Raw genomic sequence first — 26,654 nt, forward strand, 5'->3', positions numbered from 1 at the left:
CCACGCCGAGCTGCTTATTTTCACCAAAACAAGAAAAACCCATTTTGATAGGACATTAAAGCTGTTGTCAAAACCTTGTGCAGTCAAACGTTGTTTAACATGACCAGATCAGTGCTCTGGAAGTGGTTAGTGAGGTGTGGCCACTTTTTTTTTTTTTTTTTTGAAACAACACACACTGCTTTGTGTTTCAAAACAAAACAAGTACACACGCCATGATTCAAATGTTACTTGTTTCTGTGACAGTACAATGACCCCCCCCTCACCTCAGGCACAGGACCTGATGAGGACTGTTTTCTTTTCTCTGGGTATGAATGGCATCATTTCCTCAGATGAACCTCAGTGATCCTCCTCCTCCTCCTGACTGGAGATGTAGAGGATGCATTAGTGCAGACTTGCAGCCTCCTCGCTCGCTGCCTGCAGAGTCCTGTGGTGGGGGGAAACCAGGACGAGTGCCAGGTCTGGAGGGTGCACGCACAGACCCAGCCATGCTCAGCATGTCCCAAACAACCGGTGCACAAACCAGAACCATCTGCTGTCTCGTTCACTTACATTCTCACTTGATGCTGCGCCAGATGCTTGCTTCCCCCCCCCACATCTGGAACAAAAGAGACAGCGAAGGTTCAGGTTCAGCTGACGGGACAGGAAGGAACACCTTTGCAAACAGAAGAGCAGCAAGAACATTGCTAATGCTATCTTTCCTGGATGCAGAAACGGACAGAAGCTCTGCCACGAAAGTTAAAATGAGGCAGAGAAGGAAAGCAGAGTGCTGCAGTGAGGCTGCAGCTATCACTGATGGAGAAAGAGTGAACAGTGTGTCGTGCTTAAACACCTAATGCACCTTTTACTCGGGTATTAACTAGTATATATGGATATCTAGCAGTGGCAGCTGCTGGTCTGTGAAACGGTCAAACTGACAAACAACTGGAACGAGGAAACTTAGGATATTGATTTTATTTTCAGTGTATAATATGTACAAAAGGAAATGGAAATGGTTCCAGACTTCACTCCGGATGCGGCTGAGACATGAAATAAGGCTCTGGTCTCTAATTCTACAACGCTGTCAATCAAAAAGTGGTTCCACCTTTCAGACAGTTCCTCCGATCATCATGCGTCAGCAAAAAAAAAAACTAGAGATCAATTGAATCTAAGCTTCCTCTGGTTTTAATGCACCGTGCTGCTGCGTTAAAGTACCAGAAGAAAATAGCGTTATATTGTGATAAACTGATTCTGAAAAAACTATTCATACAGTTTTATACTGCTTATACTTTTAGTCATGAAATCACCTCTGGTTACAAGTTAATGTTATTTCTATAGGTGCAAATCTTGACAGTTTACTATAGTATTACTATAAGTATTGAAATTATACAAGTTGTGATGAAATTGGTGCATCTACTGCCTCTCTCTGGTCAAACACCAGCTACTGCATCCAAATTTTGCGCCACTATCATCAACATCTTGTCTACTCAGCGCGTGACTCCTCCCTCTTTTAATAAACACTGTCGGCGACCTTGAGTGTCTTGAAAGGCGCCTTCAAATATAATGCATTATTATTATTATTATTATTATTATTATAATTAATGTTGCCCCGCCCTCTTTCTCTCCCCATGGCTTCTTGTGGTTTGTCTCACTGAGCACTTCACTCGGCTACCAGGCCACGCCCCCTGCACTGATCCCCACTCTCCCCCACTCACTCAGCCCACTTCTTGGCATTGAAAAAAAATTATTAGACATTGCAGCAGTGTTTTACAGCATTTACGTTACTATTCTGTACAAACACTGATAAGCAATGACTTTCAGCTGCTTTGTCCCTCCTCTCCATTATTGGCCACACCCCTTGCACCTCGGAAATTATGCAACTTAAAAAAAAAAAAAACTCATCATTGAAATTTGCCACGGTGAATAGTTGAACATTTTCCTGTGGAGTGAAAAAATCTGTTTTTATTACTTCACTCTTTAAAAAGTGCTTGAAAGGTTTAAGTGCACAGAAGAACGACTCAATTACAGGAACATAAGTAAATGTAATGTCCACCTCTGATATTTGGTAAGGGAGGATTCTTTCCTGTAATATCTATCAGAGCTGCGTTTAGTATTATGGTACAAACTACTTCCTGTCATGACCAGATCTGCCTTCCCACTCTTGTTGAGTGTGTTTGAGTAATTTCCATCCGCTAAATAACCATTAAGCACTCAGTGGTACGACCTCAGCCGCTGAAGCACATAAATGGCTCGCGGCCTGAGCATCAGATGCATCATCATCATCTTCACGACTGCCACATCACTGTTTGAGTGATTTCCTCCAATTAAATAAGCATTAAGCACTCAGCGTCGTCAGTTAGAGCTCGCAGAGGAGGGAGGAGATGGAGCCGAGATGTTTGGACTCGCAGAGAAAAGAGTTCCAACGAAACAACAGTGGTTGATTTCTGTCATCTGCCTTTCAACGTGACCTTTCAACACGTTTCCTGTCAGTTGTAAGAAACTACAAGTGTGTTTCGGTTTGAGTCATTTTTACTCTCTGAGCTCTCTCATAAAACACTGTGCCCATACGGATACTATCTATATCTGTATTTAAGTGTTGTCATGCTGTTAAATATTGGATTTATCAAGCTGGTCATAAACATTTATGACATGATTATGTTTGAATGTATATAATTATGCTACATGTACTGTGTTTTTATTATTATTCCCCATTATACTTTATTATAGGAGATGACAAAATCATAAACGCTTAAACGTATTGGCATTAATTAAATATGAGCTTTGTTACATGGCTTGTAGAAATGCATTCAACTTATATTATTCTGCACTAAAGGTGTTTATTGTTTTAGTCTTTTATGCAGTTTGTCTAGAAAATATGTTCACCTAATCCACTGGCAAATAATCCATAATCTGACTAAGGCAGCAAATAAAATATATATATATAATATATATATATATTGTATTTGTATTTGTAGTTATATAATGTATATATTGTATACATTATATAAATGTTTATTTTGAATAATACTTTCATGAAGTACGCTAACCCTTTTTTTTTTTTTTTTTTTTTTTTTTTTAACCTGTCCTGTCCAGTACCTTGGGCATGCACTATGGTTGACTGCATGTCTGTTGGTGTTGAACAGATTTTGCTGTTTGCAGGGCGAGTGATTACAGCGCTGTAATGCCCGTCCTGCTATTTATGTTTTTATTTATTAGGTTGTGTGGGAGGACCGGGCCAGACAGGGGGGGTGGGGGTGAGGGTGGGTAGACAGACAAGGGAGGTGTGAGAGAGATGGGGAGAAAGAGGGAGAGATAAGAGAGGGGGAGGGAGGGAGGGAGAGAGGGAGGGAAAGAGAGACACTAGATAGAAATTAGTAGCATAACACACTAAGGCAGTAATGACAACATTACAACATTAATAACACTGATATGCATTTGTATTACAGTACCATTAGAATTTGTTAACAACCACATATAGATAAGGTGATCTTGTCTATAACGGTTGTATCAGTTTATATTGGTTCTATCATGAACCAGAGTTTGTCTGTGTGTGTATCTGTATGTCTGTGTATTCGCGCATCCATATATATGTATGTGCGGAGGTTGTCACTTGGTGTGGTCGGGAATCGGTGGTGAAACCGTGTCGCCGCCCCCCAGCCCCCCGGAAGGAGACCGGCGGTAACCCAGGCACACGGGGCGTCCACCAGCCCCCCGGGCCCGGAGATACCCGCCACCGCCCGACACAGGGCCAGCCGCGAGTCCACCCCGCACAGGACCAGGGCAGGGCGCCGCAGATCTGGCGCCCCCCACTCGCAGAGCACGCCCCGAGGGGGCAGGAGACGACGGCACCACGAGCACAGACCAGCCCACCACACGCCGAGGCAGGTCCTGAGGCCCCAGGTCCCCACACCCGGGACCCACCCAGGCCCCCAGGGCAGCCCAGCCCATCACCAGGGACAGTAGAGCCTCCCCCAGAACGCCCCCCCAGGAGGCAGGCCGGAGCCCGCCACAGCTATCCCCGACGCCTACCCCGGAGCCAACCACACGACTTCCCCCCCAGAGGGGAGCCGGCAGAGGCTCATGTAGGGATCCCAGCCGGGGGCCCCCAAGGAACAGGAGGCAGCAGGGTCCCGGATGCGCCCCGGGCAAGCCCCCTCACGCAGGTATGGGTCAGAGGCCGTAAGACCTGTCACAGCGGACCCCACGCCCACCCGGCACAGGGACCCACCGTCCACCCAGGGCAGGGCGCCCAAAGTCAGCCCCCGCCGAGCGACCAGCCCGCCGCCCACCATCACCCTTCCCAGGAGTCATGGAGAGCCACGGCCAGGTCCCCCGGGGCTCCCCCCGACAGACCGACAGCCGACCCAACTACCCGCCGCAGCCGCCAGCGCCCCGGAGCTCCACAACCGCCCCCCAGCCCAAACCACCGACCCCAGCCCAGCCGGGAGGCGGGCGGGACACAGGTACCCGGGAGGCCCCCCCCACCCATCCCCCACCCCCCCCCACCAGGATGTGGTGTGGTGTGTATGTATGTGTGCTGTGGGATGTGTGTATGGCGGATGTTGGTATCTAGTATGCATTAAAAATGTGGGGGGGAGGATGAGGTGACAACACCCCGCTGCTTGCTGACAGCGGGGTAGTCGATATGCCCCACCCCACCCCCAGGCCCTAGTGTCTAATATGCCATAAAATATTGGGGGAGAGCGGAGACCCCTGGAGGGGAAGATAGGGGATAGGCCCACTACTTGGTGGGCCCGCCCCCCAACCCCTCCAATGGTCTTCCTGTATCTCCCCCAATACCCTAGTTGTGTGTGAGAGTGATATACCAGATCTGGTGGGGGAGCACGGAGGGCAGGCAAGGTTGGCCACCCGGGCCGGCTGCTAGCTTCCTGACTAGCAGACCGTGTATCCCCGCCCACCCAGCCCCCCAGCCCAGCAGAGGCCAGTACGCTCAGACCGGGGCGACGCCGCAGCTCTCCTTAGTACGCTAACCCTTAATCAAGCAGGATATAAAGCTATTGAATTCAGCACCACCTAGAGGCCACTTCTGATACAATGATATAATTCTGAATACAGTAATTTTGCGTATTTGTACGTTGTTGTGTAATTTTACACATGTATTTGCTCTTTTCCTCAACAAGCTACTTTTATTTTTAATTTGTTGTTATAATAACATCATTTGTGGCGTTTTAAAGGTCCAATATGCAATACTTCGGTGTGTTTATTATGTATATTTATGTAAATTTAAATCATTTGATTTCTGTGGCCTGAGAATAAGTCTTTTATATATATGCTTATAGGCAAGGCCCTTGTTTTGTGGAAGCCGCCATCTTGTGCCGCCATGTTTCTACAGTAGCCCAGATGGACAAAAACTGTGAGTATGTGTTTCGTGTTTTGAAGCTGGAGCGTTTAATGAAAAAATTACAACGTAAACGTGATGCTTATACCACTGAAGAAGAAAGAGGAAGTGACAGGAAGAGTCGATAAAAGAGTGTAAAAGAGTGTTTACGTCCTTTCTGGTCTGCAAAGGCCACCGTAGACTCTGATTCTCGCACACTGGATTGAAATTGTCCATATTTTCATCATGAGATGAAGCCAATCTAGTGGTTTCCCATCAGGCATCTGTTCACATGAATGTCTTCAAAACATCCACACTTTTGTTTCATTCACGCACCATTTACCGCTGACGCTGACAGTATTCATATGTGCTTGTCCGTCTGCCAGATGAAAACATTATTATTCTATTTTTCTCTCTTTGTATTTGAGATCATGAGTGCTGAAGCGCCTCAAGCTCGCAATTTTCTTCTTCTTCTTTCTTTAAATGTTGGAAATTTCCAGCGTCTGATGAGAATCAAACACAAGCATTGACTCATCCACTGAGCGACGTTTGCGCTCCTCGTCTGCCTCTCTGTGTCCGTCTGTGTCCTCGCTGTGTCTTTTTGCCACTAAACTGAACTTCCTGAACGAGATCCAGGCTAAGATGGAAAGTTTTAGCTTCATGTCTGTTCCAACACCTTGAAGCCAAAACAAAACACAAGTTATTCCAAAATAAAACTTGTCTGTCCTCAGATCATTGTTATTTGTGCTTTGCAGAGATGGACCCTGCCAACCAGGCTGTCCTTCTTCTGCTCTCTCGGAGTGTGTGTGTGTGAGTCTGTGTGTGTGTGTGTGGACCACACGCATAAGCTGAATGTCACAAATGTGAAGTTTTAAAGCCATGGAGAGAGAAACATGGTGCTGATAATTCTTTTAATTTCTCTTTGTACACCGGCGGTATGTGAACACAAAGTGATAGTGGTGTATCCATCAACTGCTGTGACAGTGTGCAATCTCTGTGTGTGTTTGTGTGTGTGCACTTGTGTATTTATATATCTTTGAGAGGACATTTTGTCTGGTCCTCACAACTTTAAAGGACTTTTTTTTTTTTTTAGAGTTTAGAGACACTTAGTTTGCATTCTGTTTATGATGTAAAGATCTCTTTAGGACCTTTTCTGGCACTGACCAGATGTCCTCATGGAGACCAAACCTGGTCCTTAATGACCCAGAACCTGTGGAACTGTTTAGTATTTGAATTGTGGTGAAGTTAGGGTTAGGGTTAGGGATAAGGCTTTGTTTATTCTGTTCAAATGAATGGAACTCAATGCAGAACAGCTGTACAAGCCTATGTGTGTGTGTTTCAGGTATTGCTCATGTTGTGGGGACCTAAATCACATTATGGGGACAAACAGACAGTAGGTTATTACATTTTAAGACATGTTGTATGGTTAGGATGAGGTTAGGGTTAGAGTAAGTGTCCAGGAAATTAATTTAAGTCAATGTAACGTCCTCTCAAGTCATGGAAAGCAGACTGTGTGTGTGTTCTTATATGTGTATATTTGTGAGGACCAAAAACTGAATAAACCATAGTGAGGACCTCACAACTTTAAAGTTTAAAGTTTTTGTTAAGTTAAGATTGGGTTTAAATGTTAGATATTTGTGATAGGTAAGGTAAGGATAAGGGGCTGGGGAAAGCATTATGTCTATACATGTCCTCACTTAAAACATCATATAAGAATGTGTGTGTAGGAGGGGCCATCATTTAGCTGTGAATGACTAACGGCAGGAAGAAATGATGCATATATGATCCATGAGGACAAAGTGATGATAAGGTCCCACAGAGTTAAGTAGGTTAACACACCGTCGTGCTGTTTTTTTATTATTTTATTTAATTTTATACACACACACACACATACTTTATTACTGGCTGATCACCAAATACCTTTTTCCAGCTGCATTTCCAAGTGATCCGCAGAGAAAGAGTGAGACAGAGAGTGATAAAGGGGAACGGCCTCATGTCGAAAATGATGCCAGTTGTACATCTGTAGAATCTATAAATACCTCGTCGGTGAAACGTCAACAATTCATCATCAGTAAAACGCATTAGAGCGCAGACGGTATAGGACAAACCCGGAAAAGGACTGACATGTTCCAGACGCCTGTTCCAAACTCCACTCAACCTTCGGTGCATGTACACCTTCAGGGAATAACCACTTCAGGTAATTTAATTAGCAGGATAAATTACCTCCATCTCCCTCCATGTTCATGTGATTACACCAGGTTTTAACAGATAGACTCCACCACGTGTCAAGCGTTTGACCCCCCCCCCTAAAATCCAATGTTGCGTGTAATACTGTGTGTTTTTACCTTCCGGAGATATGATCATCCATGGCACGAATCAAGCAGGACTGGAAATAATAAGAGCTTTAATCAGGCTTGGATCAGGCTAAAAAAGAAAGTTCTGTCATCTCTGCGTGCGGCCCAGAAGCTACTTTAAAAAGACAGAGAATCTTAAGAACACACGGAGATAAGGAACGGTACATTGGCTTGATGAACACTTGGATACCAATTACTCTTTCAAATGGAGATGAAGGTGAAAGGTGTGCGGAACAAGTAACCTGAGCAGAGACTTTGATTTCAGGTGAAAGTTGGTGTTTTGTGAAAGTGTGGTCGTATCAGGTACTGACGGATCTAAAAAAGATGAGACGATAATAAATCATTTGCAGACTCATTCTTGGTGTGTTTGGGCCCCATGGTTCCTAACCCCATGGATCCTAACCTGGGGTCCAAACCCCCCATACAGGGGACACCAGAGGTCAGTGGCCAGCAGTCTGATGACGTCAAAGTTTGGTATCCGTTCAGATCGCTTGGAACCTCAACAGAGACAGGTACCGTCACTAATGTAATAGCAATTAAAACCGAGTAGAGTGTACAATGGAAAACACTTCAAAAAGAAGGCAATTTCTCAAAGAGTTACCTTGATCTTGATTTTTTTTTTTTACAGTTTTTATCCATATACACTGAGAGTATAGGAACAAAAAACTGACAACTGCTCTTTTTTGCAAAATTCACTGCAAAAACAAATTGTAATTCACTTTATCCCTTTTGTGTGTGTGTGTGGACAGGGGTTCAACTGTGAGGCCTGGTTTGTCTTCAAGGAGAAACTTCTGGGAACCACTGTGGTAAGGTATATTTAACAGTCCAGCATCTAATGAGAGAGGAGGTGTGGGTGGGTGAGAAGAGGGGATTTAAAGGTTTTTAATGGATGCTTCTCACCTGCAGGCCGTCCTGATTGATTGCGCCGCACACACCGAGAATCAAAGAGTGCGACTCAGCACTTTTCTCAGTTTTTAAAACCCTCGTTCACATTAAAAACTTCCCACGATGGCTGCCAGTTTCACACCAGGCAATTCATGAAGTCGTTAAAAAACCACGTGCCCTCAAAATGTGTTGGCAGCATCTTTTTTTCTTTTTTTTTTTCTTTCGGGTCAGGTCATTTCATTCACTGTCATCCTCCCGCGGTGCAGGTGACTCAACACAAGAGCTGATCAGCATCTAAAGGAAATGAAAACAGATTTGAAATTCATTGTTCCAAAACTGCTGTGCTGTGCAAAGACCCACATTAGTTTCTGTTTTGCTTGCAGGGTGACAAACTGTGCTCTGCAAATAATAATAAAAAAAACACAGTGTCAAAGTGAATTAGAGGAAAACCGTGCAATAAAACAATACCCAGAGGTGAGTACTTTCCCATACGGCCGGGCACGAGCAGTGGACACGGACAGTCTCTGAGGACAGGGCGGGGACTGGGTGCTATGAATGATGCATGGATTTACTGCGTCTGCTGTATGAGGAGGACGAGGGACTGAACTGACTTGTCCTGTGAGGAGTGTCAGAGAAGTCAGCAGGGACTGTGACACAGAGACAGGGTTACACAGGGACTTTTATACAGGGACAGGGACGGATACACATGGGCCGTTACATGGGATCAGTAACACAGGAACAGTTACACATGGACAGTAACATGGAAACAGTTACACATCTATCTATAGAGCAAGTTGCGTCTGTCTGTGACAGGCATATCTCGCTGACCTTAGTCAAATTAGCCTAAGACTTAATTTTCACTGATTTATAGCAGCTCTCGGAATGACTTGAAATTTACCATCATAATAGTCAGCATCGCCCCGAACAAGGAACTGTTGAAAATATTTGCAAACCACTTAAGGAATATTTTTAATGCATTTTTTGAAATTCAGGAAATGACCCATTTGCCCTGATGCACTTTGACAGTGAGCTGGCTTTCTTCTCAAAAACAAAAAGTATCTCGGAATGACTTGAAATTTACCATCATAATAGTCGGCATCACCCTGAACAAGGATCCGTTTAAAATATTTGCAAACCTCTTAAGGAATAATTTTAATGATTTTTTTAATTTCAGGAAATTATCCATTTGCCCTGATGCACTTTGACATGGAGCTGGCTTTCTTCCCAAAAACAAAAAGTATCTCAGAATGACTTGAAATTTACCATCATAATAGTCGGCATCGCCCTGAACAAGGATCCGTAGAAAATATTTGCAAACCTCTTAAGGAATCATTTTAATGAATTTTAGAATTTCAGGAAATGATCCATTTGCCCTGATGCACATTGACAGTGAGCTGACATTTGCACATGGACCGTTACATGGGGACAGTAACACAGGGACAGTTACACAAACAGTAACACAGGGACAGTTATACATGGACAGTAACATGGGGACAGTTGCACATGGACCGTTACATGGGGACAGTAACACGGAAAGTTACACAAACAGTAACACAGGGACAGTAACATAGGGACAGTAACACATGGACAGTAACACAGGGACAGTTGCTGTTTTGGAAAAGGAGAAGTGGTTTTACACACAGGTACCATTATGTGTGTGTGTTTTTGTATTTGTTATCTGTTTAGGACCTTTTATTCGGCATAAACAATGACCTTGTCAGGACCAGTGGTTGTCATGGAGACCAAAACCTTGTCGTAATGAGGCAGATTTCATTTCTGAGGAACTGGTTTAAGTTTATTGCTGTGATTTGAACTGTGGTTTTGTTCAGGTTAGGGTGAGGCATTAAGGATTGCATTATACCTGAGTGTCCTCATTAAGACTGCTGGACAAGACTGTGTGTCTACTCCTTTCTGACCCAAACACAGACCTTGCCAGGACCAGCAGTCATCATGGAGACCAAGACCTGGTCCTAATATGGCAGAACATCATTTTTGGGGGGAACTTTGTGGGACGTCTCGGGCTAAGATTTGAACTGTGCTCTAAAGTTAGGGTTGGACATGAACTCGTGATGGTTAAGTTTAGGGATTATGTTTTGGTTTGTGTGTCCAAATGAATCGATCTAACGTCCTGATGGAGAACAGCTGCAGAGACAGTTTCTGTTTTAGAAAGGGAGAAGTGGTTTTTAACTGCTGCTGCGTGTGTGTGCATAATAGGACACATTGTGATTTAAAGCTATTGTTGTGGGGACATTTTGAGGGTTAAGACTGGGTTTTCGGGTTTAAATCAGGGTTAGGGCATTTATTTATGTATTTACCCATTATCTGTCTAAGGTAAAGGAAACGGGCTTTGTGAATGCATTATGTCCTCATAACTATAGAGATGTGTGTGTGTGTTTATAGGTGTGTGTGAGAGAGTGAGATGGTTGACAGTGCATATACACACACACACGCACATCAGTGTCAGCTGTAGAGGGTGTGTACCCACAACCATAAACCACAGAACACACACACACACACACACACTCACGATTTAAATGCCTGTACACTTTAACATAGGTGCAGTCGATCAGAGTCTATTCCTCTCGATGACACCATCATGCGACGCTCTGGGCTGTTGATTTTGGGTCTCCTCCTAAACGTAGCTCATTGCTTGGGAATCCTGGGTAAGTGTGCAGGGTTACAGTCCGTCTGTGACTGTCAGCTGTTTTATCGGCTAACTTTACTGGCCCTTAAGGTCTTATTTAACCTGTGGCATTCACACTTAAACAGTGCAGCTTACGTTTTTCCATGAGTGATTGGTCCAATTATAAATGCACAATAAAGCCACTCACTGGGTGCATCTTTAAAAATAAATACATACTACATAGTTTATCATAGGGATTTATGACTTATTGTATGTTGGTTTACTGTTATTGATCAGCAGCTTCACCTTAAAAACCACATTAGCTCCTTTTATAGCCTTTTAAAGCTAATATACGAGTGTTGTTATGTTTTTTCTTTCTTTCTTTCTTTAACTGAGAAGGGAAGAAACAAAACCTCTGCAGGCGAGACTTAACCCACGGTTTAGTTTCAGTCTTTCTGCAGAGTCACTGGAACTCGGATGAAAGTTTAGAAATGTGTGAAAAATGCTTGCTTTGGTGCGTCAAAGTCGAAACTCTTATTCGTTGACCACATCCCCAGCCTGGTGTGTGAGTGTCTGTGTTTGGCGAGAGGGAAAAGCAAAGCCTGCAGGCTCAGGAAATATGATGCAGTGCATAAATGTATGATATATATTTTTTTACTTGGTTATTACTGCTCGTATCCTTAAGGTGTGCCTCTTTTTTTTTTTCTTTTTTTTCTTCCCAGTCTTGGCTGACATTTATTTTTGGCAATAACGTGCAAGGGCAAATGAAGTATGAACCCATGAGGTATAATTGAACGAGAAATATGGCTCTGCATTGTTTCCATCTTCTGTCAGTGAAAAGAAAAACGGCATTTCACTGTTGGCATTATGGTTTTCTTTGCTGTATGTGACCACGGTGAAGTGTCACCCCCTGTTTTTTGCTCATCATGCACCTCCGGCTGAATAGAAGGTGTTGGCTTGGAGCGGCTGATGGAGCAAACTGTGTCCTCGTGTGCACTTGTGATGAAGTCAGCAGAGTGAGCAGGACTTGGTATGCACCGGAGTCTGCACACTGTCCCCTTCTGCAAGTGCTAAAACCTGTCAGCTTCTATTAAATGTCCTCTTCACCGCGGCCCTCTCTAATCACGGCTGATTTCTCATTGCCGCGGTGGGAAGAGGTCGCTGGAGTTTGGGTATAGATCAGGGTGGAACTCCTGGACCGCTCGCTCTTAAATATACACAGGAGAGGACAAGACAGTTTATTAAGTGCCAATGTGTAAGAGGAAAAAGTTCAGTACCTGTTCAGCCTGGAGGGTTTTTAATTTAAATGTTCAATTGCATCTTCTTCAGGTCAATGTTTTTGGACATTAACTTTGTCCAGAATGCTGAAGTACTGTGTTTTTTCCATCATGAATAATTCCAATTTCCCTTTTAACCCCCGTCCTCCCCTTTTTTTAACGGCGGCAAAAGTTTGTTCAGTTAAATTTCGATGACAGCTTTTTGTCCTGGGCTCCTCAAAAGATGAGCATGATGTAGATGCTTTGTTCCATTTACATCAGAATTTGGAACTGAAAGTTTCACAGCGTTCCAGTTGCAAAGTCAAAAACACAAATGAATCTTGAGCTATAGCCACTGTCTCCATGTCTCTGGTTTCTCTGTGTATGACTGATTTAGTGTGAAACAAATTCGACAGAGTTTCAGAGTTGGAGTTCATGACCTTTTTTTCAGTGCGTAACCTCTGTCGCCCCCCTGAGGAATTCTGAGTAATTACCAAAACACAATTTTTTGTTGAACTCCCTAAAAAAATATTTATTTTTTTTGCCATTTTATCCATGAGTGTTTATTGATATAGCTGTGGCATATAGGGGGCGCCAAATAGCTCAGTTGGAGGTAGAGGTGGCACCCCATAGATTAAGTGTTTAATGAAAGCAAAAATACAGGAAATCAGATTAACACATGCAATAAACTCAATAAAATAAAACTAGGTATTAAATGCCATTCTAATGAAATATGTTTTACTTGATCAGTGTTTCTCAAACTCTATAAAGGCACCTGGTTTTAAAACTAAATTAGAGCACCAATCATGATGAGAGACTAATTTAGCGAGTAATTTAGAGGCGTATTTGTAACACCAATAATTTACCCTAAAAATATGTTTGGTAAATTAATTAAACCTTCATTGTATGCATGTTATATACAACATATACACATCAATCTGAAGTAATGGGTTGAGCCAATTCTACAAGTTTGTTTTTGGACCCTAAAAGCATCTCCCATGACCCATTTATGGGTCCCGACCCAGTGTTTGGGAATCCCTGCAGATATGTGTTGAAGCACTACCCGTCATTGCTTACAGTGATTAAACCTTTAGTGAATGCTCCATTTGTCCCCGGCCTCCATGTCCTCACCTGTTACCAGTTAAGTCACAATAAAAGTATTTATCTCCATCTTTGATTGCATTAGCGTAACGACATTAGCCTTTAGCTCCGAGCCCCAGCCCCTGATTCGGTCCCATTTGCATTGATTTGCTTATTGGCACGTTGTAATTGTGATAAAATGACGGACAGCCTGGTGACCACTGACTCGTTTACTTCACCTCATCCATCACAGTTTCACTTGACCAGTGAAAGACAATGAGACGAGCAGAAAAAGCCCTTTCATGGGCACAACAATGGACATCCATCAGCCTGCTGTCTGTCCTCCACAGCAGCAAGAACAATCACATTTTGTCCCTCAAGACATTTTCTGCTCAGTGTCAGAACAGCTCAGAGTGAACTCTTGACCTCTCATTATCACTGAACGTTGTTGTTGTTGTTTTTTCTGCGTCCCAGGTGCGAGCGAGGAGCCCAGCGTGGAGATCGCAGACGTCACGGCGGTGCTGGGCGAGGTGGCGTACCTGAGCTGCAGCTACCGGGGTCAGAGTGAGGTCCAGAGCGCCCACTGGGTCCGTCAGCTTAACTCCAAACTCAAATCCAAGAAGCTGGCAGGGTTTTCAAACGGTCAGCTGTACAGCAGCAGCAGTGACCTCTCAGAGCCAGACTCTGTCAACAACCTGACGGTGAGGATGAGTGTGTCCAGTGTGTCCGTGGAGGGAGAATACATCTGCGAGTTCGAAACCGAGGAGGGGACTCTCTTAGACCGAGCGTTTGTCACTGTAGTAGGTGAGCATTATTCTGTCAGTCATGTCTGAGACACTGTTGGCACAGAAACCTGATGTTTGTAAACTGCTCACGCTCCTGCACCAAAGACCATAGACAAAATCAGCGTTTTTTTAACTCATACAGACACAGGAGCTCCTGGTCTACTGCTGTCAAGTTTGGTAGCTTTGTGTCACTTAGGTAAATCTGAATGGATTTCAAACACCAAAGTCACAATTCTTCCACATTTGATATCACTGATAGAGGAAGCTGTGGATCAATGACTGTTGTGTGCTGTGGTGTAAAATCGTTGGTTTTCTCTATGGAGTTTGGTGCAGGAATGCAGTGTGTCAGAAACTTTGATTTCCAGTTGAAAAAGGTCATTTTACAACAAGATAAAGATATTCTTATGATATCAAAATCTGTTTTTCCCTCGACACATACACTATCATTCAAAAGTTTGGGGTCACCTGTACAATTTTTGTTGTGTTGTCCATTAAGAGTCACACATTTATTAATCAAAAGAGAAAATATAGTCACAACATTGACAAGATTAGAAATTTATTCAAAATAATCATTTTGCCCTTTCGTCAAAGAATCAGCCAACCAAACTGTTTTCAGCTGTGCTAACATCATTGCACAAGGGTTTTCAATGGTTTTCTAATCATCCAATAGCCTTCTAACTCCATTAGCAAACACAATGTACCATTAGAACACTGGAAATGGGCCTCTATACACCTATGTACATATTCCATTAAAAACCAGAGTGTATTTCTGATTCATTCAATGCTATATTCATTGGAATTCAAAAATAAGGACATTTCTAAGTGACCCCAGACTTTTGAACAGTAGTGTATTGACCAGAGACACCAGTGCATGGATGACACTGTCAATTGTCAATCAATCCACAGCTCGGCCTGACATCCAAGTCCTGGTGACTGCAGAGACGGTGAACGGCACTCACTACCAGTCGGTGTCGTGCATGGTCAGCGGTTGCAGGCCCTCGCCTCAGATCTCCTGGCTGGTCAAAGACCGCCCTCCCTCAGATCCTCAGATCTTCACCGTGAGCGAGAGCAACATCACGGCTCACACGAACGGCACGTTCACCCAGAGCAGCACCCTCCGCTTCCCCACCCGCCTGCAAGACGAGGACAGCGTGACATGCGCCGTTCGACACCCGACCCTCCCAAACCCCAAACTCACCACAGTGAGGGTGGAAACCTATGGTGCGCTTACATCTAACATCTATGTGTGTGTGTGTGTGTGTCTTTGTTGCTGTGTTTTAGATTTTTGTAGTTTCATGTTACATGGCTCTGCTGCTGCTTTTCACTCCTTCATGTGGTAATATGCTCTCACTTGTGTTTAGTATATGGAAAAACTTAAGATCAGAGGTCAGGTCAACTTTATTTATACAGTAAGTGACAACTTCTGTCCTTAGACCCTCAAACAGTGAGGAAAAACTCCACAAAAAGCCCTGTACAGTGGAAAAATGGAAGGACACAACAAATTCAGCAGAATAAGAACAAAACCTCAGAGAAACTATAACATTAATAACAGTTATCATCATAACTATTATCTTCATCATTTCTCTGAGGTTGGTTACAGCTCCTCAGGAACCCCCAGAAAAAAATCATTTATCACAGACTGATGGTGCCATAAGATAAAAACGAATAAATATAACCCTACATATAAAAGAGCACACCTCCGCCAAGGCTCCAACACTTTGTCACCTACATTTGTTACATCCTGACATTTTAACATTTTCATCCACTGAATCCCAAAGACATTGATGTTGAATCGACGTCCTGTGTGCCTAATAAAGTGGCTGGTTGAGTACAGGTGCTTAAGATCAACACACTGGAAAGCTCTAATCAATAATCAATCAATCAATCAATCAATCAATCTTTATTTGTATAGCCCACAGTTTACAAAACATAGTTTGTCTCACGGGACTTCACAGGGTTGGTAACATCCTCTGTCCTTAGACCTTCGACCAGGGTAAGGAAAAACTACCAGGGAAAAAAAAACCCTTGTAAAAGGGAAAAAGGGTAGAAACCTTAGGGAGAACCACAGGTGAGGGATCCACTCCCTGGACGGACAGACGTGCAGTAGATGTTACCCAAAACATACAATACACAATGACAAGAATAAAAAGTGAAAAAAAAAAAAAAAATGCCCTAAATTATGAGGAATATTAAGAAAGGAGCAGGTTGTGAGTGCAGTGTCTCTCTCTCTCTGCTGTCATATTAGCTGCTCTGTGTTTGGAAGCCGTTGTGTTTTCTCTTCATTTTGTTTATTTCTTCATGTGCGAGAACATTTTTCTTCTTTTCCCATTTGTGCTCCGTGTCGTTGAAAGGCCTTTAAGTGCCGTCCACTCTTCAGGCAGAGCATGGTGGAAACACCGTGTAAGCTCACAGCGCTGCGGTCGATTACAATCGGACCACGATAAGCCCCGGTCAGCCGGATCATTTGTTCGCGATACGTTCAACGCGGCACTAAATCACCGCAGCTTAGCTCATTTCCTATAACACGCATATCTTTAGGTGTTAACAGATGGAATATGTAAAGCCCAAAGCGCTTTGATCGTACAAATTCTTCAGCTATTATGAGCCTGTAGCTCAGTTTCCTAACTCATTACGGACGCCTGGCGATCGCATGACACCGCTGCCTCTTTTTTATGGATTTGATAATAGTTTGTGATCTCTGTTGATTCCTGGTCTTAAAGCCTGTGGTTCTCTCAGCTTTGGTTGGAGCGCAGCTGTGCCAGACATCTGCTCTCAGCTTCGGCCCGGGCCAACAGATGGGACAGGTGATAAGCCTAAATCAGCACTCCATCCAAAAACCCAAGCAGAAGCCCCCTTATGGTCCGTGTTTAGCTAACATTCGCCTCATCCGGCCCCAGCTTCCTATTTTTACAAAAACACCCCGAGACTTCACTTGCTCTCTGACTTTTTAATTTTCATGGAAAAAACACATCAGCCCCAGTGAAATAATAACTCTTCTCCCCTTTCTGCAGCGAGGCCAAATGTGACCATTAAAGCAGAGATGGTACAAAAAGGAGGAAATGAATTCTGGGTGGTCTCGTGCATTTCATCTGGAGGGAGACCCGACACGGGTATCAGGCTGTCTTTGAACTGCGACGAAGAGCCGAAAGAGAGAGACTCGGACTCTCAGAGCAGCTCCGTCGTCCTCCCTGCGACGGCGTACGAGGGCTGCAACGTCACCTGTGCGTTCCACCATCCCAAATTCACCCGCACTGAGTCACGGGCCGTCACATTGCCGTCTTTTTGTGAGTGCTGTCAACATCTGCTCGTCGCTAGGCAGGAGATCACGGAAATCATTTGTGTGTTCTTTTCTCTCGTGCACAGATTTGTCTGGAGTTCGGTTGATCAACGTCGAGTCGACCGTCGACGGCAAAGGAGCTGAAAACTTCGAGCTGCGCGAGGGGGAGAGCGACGTTGTTATCGGCCTGGAGGTCACTGGGAACGTGCCACGATACAATGTCACCTGCACAAAGTAAGAAGTATTTGAACACTCCTTTCAGTTCCTTTGTGTAAGAAATAGTGACCCCTAATGGTGAGTCTTCAGATTGCCTTTTCCCTAGCGCACAGGTCTCATACCTGCGACGCCCCAATGATTTTTTTAATTTACAGACGAAAGACGTTTTTATTGTCAACTTTCTATCAAAAACATAGGCTTTTATTTTGAAATGTGTGAAATAGCTTCACAAATATCACGATTGTGACATCATGTCATATCCTAATCAATCAATTATTACCAGGTCGATAAATGATCTACATAAATGAATCAGAATGGCTCCCACAACAATGATATTTCATCATTTCAAAATAAAAGCGTTTGTTTTTATATGGAACATATGTAGACGTAAAATAAAACAGTAATAAAGAAATAACAGACATTTTGAAGTGATAGTACTCTTAAACAAACATACACATGGGTAGTACATGTAATTATATCTGCCAATAAATCTGCCAAAAAACTTACATACTATATCTTTAGAAGAGCAATGGTGGAAACAACAGTCCACTAAACCTTAAAAATAAAATGTACAAAACAGTACGTACTGTATATGCGTCTCTATATATGTACACAAATACCATGCATGTGCATTTATTTCACCTGCTACTGTTAATGTGTACATAAAGGTCTGCCAGATGTTGTTTAGGAAAAGGCAAAGTTATTTATAAATCACATTATCACTCACACAGAGAGTACATTTAAAGAGAAGTAAAACATAAAAAAAGAGATTTAAAAACCTGCCACTGTTCTGTTTTGATTATTTATTATAACCTTTTTTTTGTCTTTAATGTGAGGCAAAGTGAACATGGCAAAGTTTCTCATGCTCGCACCTTGCGTCAGCAGCTGCTGCACAGTCTAATTATAGTTACGTGAACATACAGTTTTTTTATGTTAAGCAACATTCAGTGTTTTACTGCAGTATCTGGGTTAAATGTATTGTTTCATTTCAGCACTACATCTATTAGATTTAAGTGAGTGACTTTAACACATTATACCTTGGATGTTGTGGTTGTGAATTCTGTGAAATGTGTCATTACATCAGTGAGAAGGTGCTATAAAGTTGCATTATGGGAAGTGTAGGATTGGGAGTCATCTTTTATGTCCTTAAACATAATGAATTCTTCTTCTTCTTTGGTGTTTGACAGCAGTAAAGTTGCATCACTGCCTCCTCCTCCTCCTCCTCCTCCTCCTCCTCCTCCTCCTTCTGTCCACACTTTAACTCTGTGCCAAAACATGAACAGAAACCCTTTAAAACAGACTTTTTTGGGTGTGTCGTCATTCACTGATTTGAGCAATAAGTGTTTTTCTTTCCAGATCACGTCGTCTGCAAACAGGAGATCCTTTGTCTGCGTTTTTTCCCCCCTTTTTTTTTTTTACATATTATTGTTTTTCTCAAGAGCACATCGGAAAAAAGTGTTTCCTTTTTCAGAGACAAATTGCGTCTAAACCTTGCACAAACCTACTGTATACACAGAAACAACTTGCATACCTTCTGGAGGATGTGGTCACACATTTGGTGGCACCAGACCACAAGTGAGTGACAGCAAAAACATTTAAACTGAAGCTTGACTCTCTTTTTTGTATATTTGCTTTTGTGTGTTTTTTTTCAGAGATTCTGAGCCTTTGCCTGAAGGTTTGGAGCTGGTTGGCAGTAACCTGACAGTCCACGGTCCTGTGGAGCAGCAGCAGCACGCTGGCCTGTATGAATGTGTTGTCTCCTATCGCCATCTTAAAGCAGAGGTGCACATCAACATCACAGTTCAGCCCCCTGCGATTCAGCCCGGTACGTGAAGCTGCAGGTGTTCCCTTCACCCTGAATGCTCTGCACTGTATTAGTGAGTGTGTGTGTGTGTGTGATGTTAATGGTGGAACCTTCTCCTCAGTTCCTCCCAGGATACGAGTGGATTTTCAGACTAAAGGTGGACACTGGGTGATTGAGTGCTCAGCAGCTGACGCTGTTCCCGCAGCCAACGTATCCTGGATTCTACCAAAGGGTGTGTCTGGAGTCTCTTGGTCCAATTTCACTTCTCATAATGGAAGCCACTCTGTCAGGGGAGTTTTTCTGCTCCCTGCCTGCTCGCCTCGGGAGCTCACTGCAGAGTGTGTGATAAATCACCCAGCGTTTGAGGAGCCAGAGAGCAGGAGCATAACGCTGCCTCATTGCGGTATGTTCAACAAATCAAGCCGTGGATAATCCCGTGTAGGGCCGTGAACATACAAGCATTTGGCCTGCGCATAAAAACGCACTGTAGAATTTAACTCACGACCTCTGTCTTTTCGCTTTTCCTCCCCCGTGCAGCTCGCACTAACATCACCGTCAACTCCAGCACCGAGTGGAGACACGGTGAAGAGTTCACACAGGTGGACTGCTCTGCACACAGCGTCGCCCCTGCACCACTGATAACCTGGTATGTCGGGAACAGCGACAACAGCATCACCAGTAACCTTTCAGAGGCTGAAGTAAAGGCGGACGGTTCGGTGTCGGCGCGCAGCTCTGTGCACTTCCTGTCGTCTTTGTACGCCGGGCAGAATTTGACCTGCAAGGTCGAGCATCCGAGCACAGAGGAGGCGGAGAGCCGAACCATACGCGTTCCCACGCAGAGTACGTCACGTCATCTTTACTTCTATGAAATATTTAATTCTATGACAACCTCACAGCGCTGCTCATCTCCTACCTGTCACCTCTCATTTCCCGTCAGAGGCCCCTCAGCTGAGTGTGTCACTGGTGAGGCAGCGGGACTCTCATCTGTGGCTGGCAGTGTGTCAGTGCAGCGGGGAAGGCGTCCAGACGAACCTCGCCTGGCTGCTTCCCGAAAATGCCAAAAGTCAAACGTCCCTGCACGCAGAGTATGAAGGACACTCCCTGAAAACCAGGCTGACTTATCAGTTCCCTTTGGCCCTTCACGAAGGTCAGGACCTGACCTGCGTTTACCAGTTTAAACACCGGGTCACGGAGAGGAGGACCATTCATGTCCCCAGATACTGTGAGTTTTAAAGACAATTGTATGAAGTAAAAGTCCTGCTTTAGAATACAAATTGCTTGTGTTTTTGGCCTTGTTTTTTAAAGGCGCTCCATTTTGCGCTTAAATGGCGCCGATTCTTACATACTAGACCTTTAAAGGTCACCTGAAAGGCAACGCCAAACATCGAGGTACAAGAAAGCAATTTCTAAGGCTAGAAAATCTAATTATATTTATTTTAAAGCATTTATATACTTACACAAACATACTTTTGGGTCACGCATTACATTTTTAGCCAATAAACTAGAGCTGCAACTAATTATTTTCGTAATCGATTAATTTTGTCAAACCTGGAAATAAAGACGTTCTCAAATGTCTTGTCTTGTCCACAAACCAAAATGATTCAGTTTTATAGGTGCATTATGTAATAAATCTAAAGCAACTGGCCATAAAATCCTCCTAATATGTCACAGAGACTCAGGAATAATGTTCATATAACAAACTGAACTCACCAACAACAACCAAAATATAAAAAAAAATCTTTTGCAGACTGTAAATCATGTTTATGTTTTGAAATCATGTTTTGGCATGTGGCGCCACCTACCGCCGTCTACCAGTCATTGCAGTCAGTAGAGTCTCAGCTGCCAAGCAACCACGAGGTTGCCAGTTACATCAGAAAACGAAACCTAAAAGACCTCGGTGTTTTGAATTTGAGTGTAGTTACTGTTTTTGCCACATTCTTACATATGATGCCTTTATCTTTGTTATGTGGAGCAAAGAAACGAAGAATATTTAAGAACACATTTAAGAAGCTAAAACAATCAGAAATCTTGTTTTTATCATGAAAAACAAGCTCCAAACAGATTATCCATCATCAAAATAGCTGACGATTCGATTAATTGTCTCAGCTTTACAATAAACCCATCCCAAATGTTGCACACTGGACCACACGAGGTTAATTTCCAAAGTTGAGCTGACTTTCTCTCTCTGTGCAGATATCTCTGCTGTGCGAGTCCTGAACCGCACGACTCCTCTGAGAAGCCGCCACGGTGCTGCTGCTGATGCAGCCGTCATACACAGATTAACTCTCCAGGAAAATCATCACAACCAGAGAATACTGCTGCGAGTGGAAGGCAACGTGCCACAGTATGACCTCAGCTGTAAGAGGTGGTGTATCACTGCGTTCATCACGAGGCAGCACCTGTGAAACTCTGTGTTCTGCACTAAATTCAATTGTTCTGAGCTAATACAACCACAATTATGCATCATTTTGACATTAAATGGGCTAATTTTCTTTTTTTGGGGGGGGGGGGGGGCAGTGAGGGATGCTGCAAATAAGATTGATAACTCAAAATGAAGCACAGCCAGATAGTGAGAAAAGCTTAGCACAAAGACTAGCATGTCTTTGTCCAAAGACAGCAAAACTCTCCCCACACATTTTCACGGCTGTTTATTTAGTCCAAGAAAAGGGGAAATAAAAATGGCAATTTGTGGTTTTATGTGGATTTATGTGCAGGAATATTTCTTTGCCGGGTGCAGCAATAAAGAGCGGTATCAATCTTCTTTGCACCTCTTCTTGGCAACAAAGCAAATGAGTGTATTTCACAAAAATGTCAGACTTTTCCCCCCCCCTCCCTTCAAGGACAAATTAATTTAACAGTGGCGCTCGTGTTTCAGGAGCGGCGGCGCGTTCGTCCACATGGACGGACTCGAAATGGTCTTCCCGTCGGAAATCACAGAGGAAGACGGAGGCCTGTACACCTGCTGTGCTTCCTTCTATCACCACGCAGCCACAGTCAAGATTCAAGTGGAGGTCACGAGCGAGAGCAAAGTCTTCGGTGAGCGTCTGCCGTTCTGCAGGTTTTCCCGTAAAGAGACTGACGATGTTTTCTTGAGAAATACTACACCGACAGGCCCGACGTATAAACTCGCATGGTTACTTTACCATCTGCTTCAGGCTTTCACGTGTTGTGTGTCCTGAGATGTTCCGAGTTACTGACCTCTGGGTATCAACAAATTTCAAAATAAAAGTCACCGCAGCTGGAGATAAAAAGATAAAAGACATAAAAAAAATGGGGTTTTAACGAGTGATTTTGAAGAATTCACCGAATCTGCGAGCCTTCTGTCGTCAGGTAAGTCGTTTCCAAAGTCGATGTCGGGCCTTGACGGAAAAAGCAGAGTTCAGCCTCGACTTTGGGACAGATAACAGAACCCCAACCAGCACCAGGGGACCGACAGCTGCGAGCTGGCTCGTGTTTGGTCTGCATTTCTGCGATCTCGTCTGGAATTAGAGCCATTCAAGCCTTAAAAGTGATCAGTAACATCCTTAAATCACTCACAGAGCCGTGCAGGGAAGTCGGGAGGTGGTGTGAACTTTGAACTTCAGCAGCTTTTCTTGACCTTTCTTACAGTGTTGTACAGTAACAAAGTACACACTTACTAGTACTTTGCTTTATTTGTACTTTTCCCCCACTACATTTCCTCTAACTTACTACCAAATACAACCAGAAGAAGAGTTGCCAATGGTTTTGTCTTCATGAGCTGCTTTTACACTAGTTTTCAACCATCCACAAAGTATCTTACTCAAGGACACATAGACTAGCAGAGCTGGGAATTGAACCCAAAACCTCCAAGTTGAAAGACAACTCACCCTACCACTGATCTAGCATGGCTCAACCCTTACTCCTCACTTTTTTACTCATTTTATAACTTTATGACTTACTTAAAGGTGCATTATGTAATAAATCTAAAGCAACTGGCCATAAAATCCTCCTAATATGTCACAGAGAATAATGTTCATATAACAAACTGAACTCACCAACAACAACAGTACAGACAAAATATTTGCATTAAAAAAAATATTTTGCAGACTGCAAATCCTGTTTTGGCATGTGGCGCCACCTACCGCCGTCTACCACTCATTGCAGTCAGTAGTCTCAGCTGCCGAGCAACCACGGGTTGCCAGTTACGTCAAAAAACGAAACCTAAAAGACCTCGGTGTTTTGAATTTGAATGTAGTAACCGTTTTTGGCCACATTCTTACATATGGCACCTTTTAATTATATTAAAAAAAGTGACTTCAACGTCTACCAAAGTCACTTTCTGGTAAGATACTTGTACTTTTACTCAAGTATCCCTTTAAGGTACTTTATTCAAGACTGCTTTCTAGTGATGCTATCATGCGATTCTCCGACTAATATCTTTGTCTCATGTGTGTGTGTTGCAGGACTGGTTGCCCTGACTTGCATTTCTTTGGCCCTGACCATCGTTTCCCTCCTGGTGGTCACTCTCTGGGTGTGCTGGTGAGTTAAATGCCCTCACAGGTGACAGCGGGCACCGTGTGCACATGGGTAAATGAGGACAGCGCAGCCAGAGCTGTACCATAATGAGACAAAACAGGATGTGCGGATCGTTAACCAAACTCGCCACAACCCCCCCCAGCGTCGTGCAGATTATTCACAAACAGGAAGCAGTGTGGCAGACGCAGACAGGTGTCGTTGCCACCGCAGCTCCTACGTGTGTAGACAGGTAGAAAATGTTCTGCACTGTGAGTTTTCTGAAAAACAGATTTATTCTCCGGCGTCCTGCTTGGCTTTTATCACTGTTACTTCTGGCATATTCTGCAGCCCCGGCAGCTGTTAGTTGGTCCATTATCATCGACGCCGCGCTGCCAAAGCAAAGGTAGAAAGGTTCAAAAAGTCCACATTAGTATAATGAAATCTGAGATGTCGTTCGTCAAAGACGAGAAGAAGGGAAAAAGATCCACAAATCCATCTCTTAATCTTATTGCTGTTGGAAAAAAAAGAAGAAGCAGTGAGTCACTCGTCTTTTACAAGTGATGTGGGATGTGTCGCGATCCTCCAGCCGTTTATGGTTTCTGTCTGCGGAACTTTCCACGTTTCCACGCCCCGCTGCCAAATCTGAACTTTTCTATTTAAGAATGTCAAGTCAAGAATGGACCAGATCAGGCAACTATGGTGAATGAAGCTCCTCAATGGGGCCCTGCCTCTGTGGTCACAACGCTTGGTCAAGGTGCCATTGGTTGACGGTAGCCTCTGTCCCATTATCCCCGGGCTCCAGTGGGAGGAGGCTCCTGTCAGGCTAATTTGAGAAGGTCGGCCTCACCGCGTTACAACAAGCGTACACAAGAAAACATGACTCCCAGAGAGAAAGGCTATTCTGGGACTAATGTAAACCCCTTCCACCTCCTCCCCCTGTCCCGTCCAGCAGCGGGGACACTTATAGTGAGCAAACTCTGCTGCTCCTCATTGAGTTCATGTCAACAGGGTCATAATGTACAAATGTACAACTGCTGCTGCTGCTGCTGCTGCTGCTGCTTCTGACACCAGAGGTCAACGACGAGGTCTCGCAGGGTCTCCGCTCGTCTCCATCAGTATTCCTGTCACATAACACACTCTGCACACCTGCAACTCGTTCTGTTGGCGTGTCAGATTAGGCCACACTGCCATCTAGAGGTTCCTCAAAAATTATTCTTCCAAAACAGGACTGTTTTAGTGACTTATGTAAATGTTCCCTCTGTTTTTTTTTTTACAGCACAAGAAAGAACAGGAAGCAAAATAAGGTGCGTTTAAATCTCACTAACAAATTTGCAGAGTATAAGTAAATAGGGTGGGGCTTATTGTCAGAAATGTATATCCATAAGTGTGTGTGTAGAAGTGTATAGTGGCTCTAAAATAGAGATTTTCTGGTATTTGTTGCCTTAGAAAAATGTGTAATTTAGTCAAGGGCCTTGTTTTAGGGAGGCAGCCATTTTGTTTGAAGGAGAACGGCGTCCTTTCTGAGCTGCAAAGGTCACCGTAGTAGATGTGTTTGAGAAAGAGAGGGGTGTGGTTGCACATGCAAAGTAAAAAGTTGGGTTTATTGGCTCAGATCGGGTTGTAAGCATCCATTTGTTGCAATCTACAGTCTCACCACTAGATGTCACTGCTTCCTACACACTGTACCTTTAAGGTTAGGTGAGACTTTAACGGTTTAACCATCAGAGAAATTCACTTGTTCAGTCGTCAAGCGACTAAAATGAATAGATGAAGACGCAGAATAAGTTGTCAATAAGATCAGCAGGCTGATGAACTCTCGTTTGAATTTATAGAAGCGAGGTTCTCTCTCGGCTTTGACGAGTCAGATGCAGGAGCCCGGTTCTCCTGAGGTGAAGAAGCCGGCGGTGATGGAAAACGAGAGCAAGGAATACGCTCAGCTGCTGAGCTACTCCATCGTCATCGACTTGAAGAGCACGGTTTGAAGAGGACGGGGTGTTGTTAAACGTTAAATGCTTTACATTCTGCACAAACTTGATATGAGAGTCTGTTCTCAGAGCAGAAAAAGTCTGTGAATTCAGTGTATTTTTTTATTCTGCGAGTGTAGCATTTGAAATGTAGCGATATTGCATTATTTTTGTACTGAAACAGCATTTTTTTTGAAGTTTTAATTTTGACTGATGATTTAAAATGCATTATTCTTTTCTGGCACTTTTTCATGTTACTTGAATTTCCCCATTGTTGTGCACATCGTATTCTCAGGTAATTGTCAATAAAATCATGACTTTATTAATGTATATGTTCTACTCTGTTGTTTTTAAAAACTCATCCAGATACTGTATTGTAGCTTTTATGTTTATGTTAAGTTTTTCTTCATATATTACATATTTTATTTTGCAAAATCCAAAATTCTACTATGGAGTCACATTGCTGTTTTGTACCCCCTTGTGGCAAAGGGCTATAACTGCAGCAAGGTTAATCCGGTCTTAGATTTGTCTTTTTTTCTTAGCAATTTCATCAGGTAATATTTATTTTAAATAATAATAAGAGATAAAACAACCAGAGATATTAGTTTTAAAAAAGCTTG

General features: G+C 43.5%; 1 protein-coding gene across 1 annotated transcript; it reads left to right on the top strand.

Annotated features, from left to right (window-relative positions):
- Positions 1-19,331: 19,331 nt before the first annotated feature.
- On the top strand, positions 19,332-26,052 carry LOC310924633 (uncharacterized protein; the record flags this gene model as incomplete). The annotated part of the gene is made up of 9 exons (XM_083886421.1): positions 19,332-19,365; positions 19,466-19,615; positions 20,132-20,434; positions 20,532-20,816; positions 21,788-21,959; positions 22,470-22,630; positions 24,019-24,094; positions 25,347-25,374; positions 25,903-26,052. The coding sequence occupies 9 exons, from the start codon at positions 19,332-19,334 to the stop codon at positions 26,050-26,052; spliced, it is 1,359 nt and encodes a 452-aa protein (XP_083742547.1).
- Between the last annotated feature and the right edge of the window lie 602 nt (positions 26,053-26,654).

Source organism: Microchirus variegatus, assembly GCF_963457635.1.
Source record: "Microchirus variegatus genome assembly, chromosome: 3".
In the NCBI taxonomy this organism is placed as follows: domain Eukaryota; kingdom Metazoa; phylum Chordata; class Actinopteri; order Pleuronectiformes; family Soleidae; genus Microchirus; species Microchirus variegatus.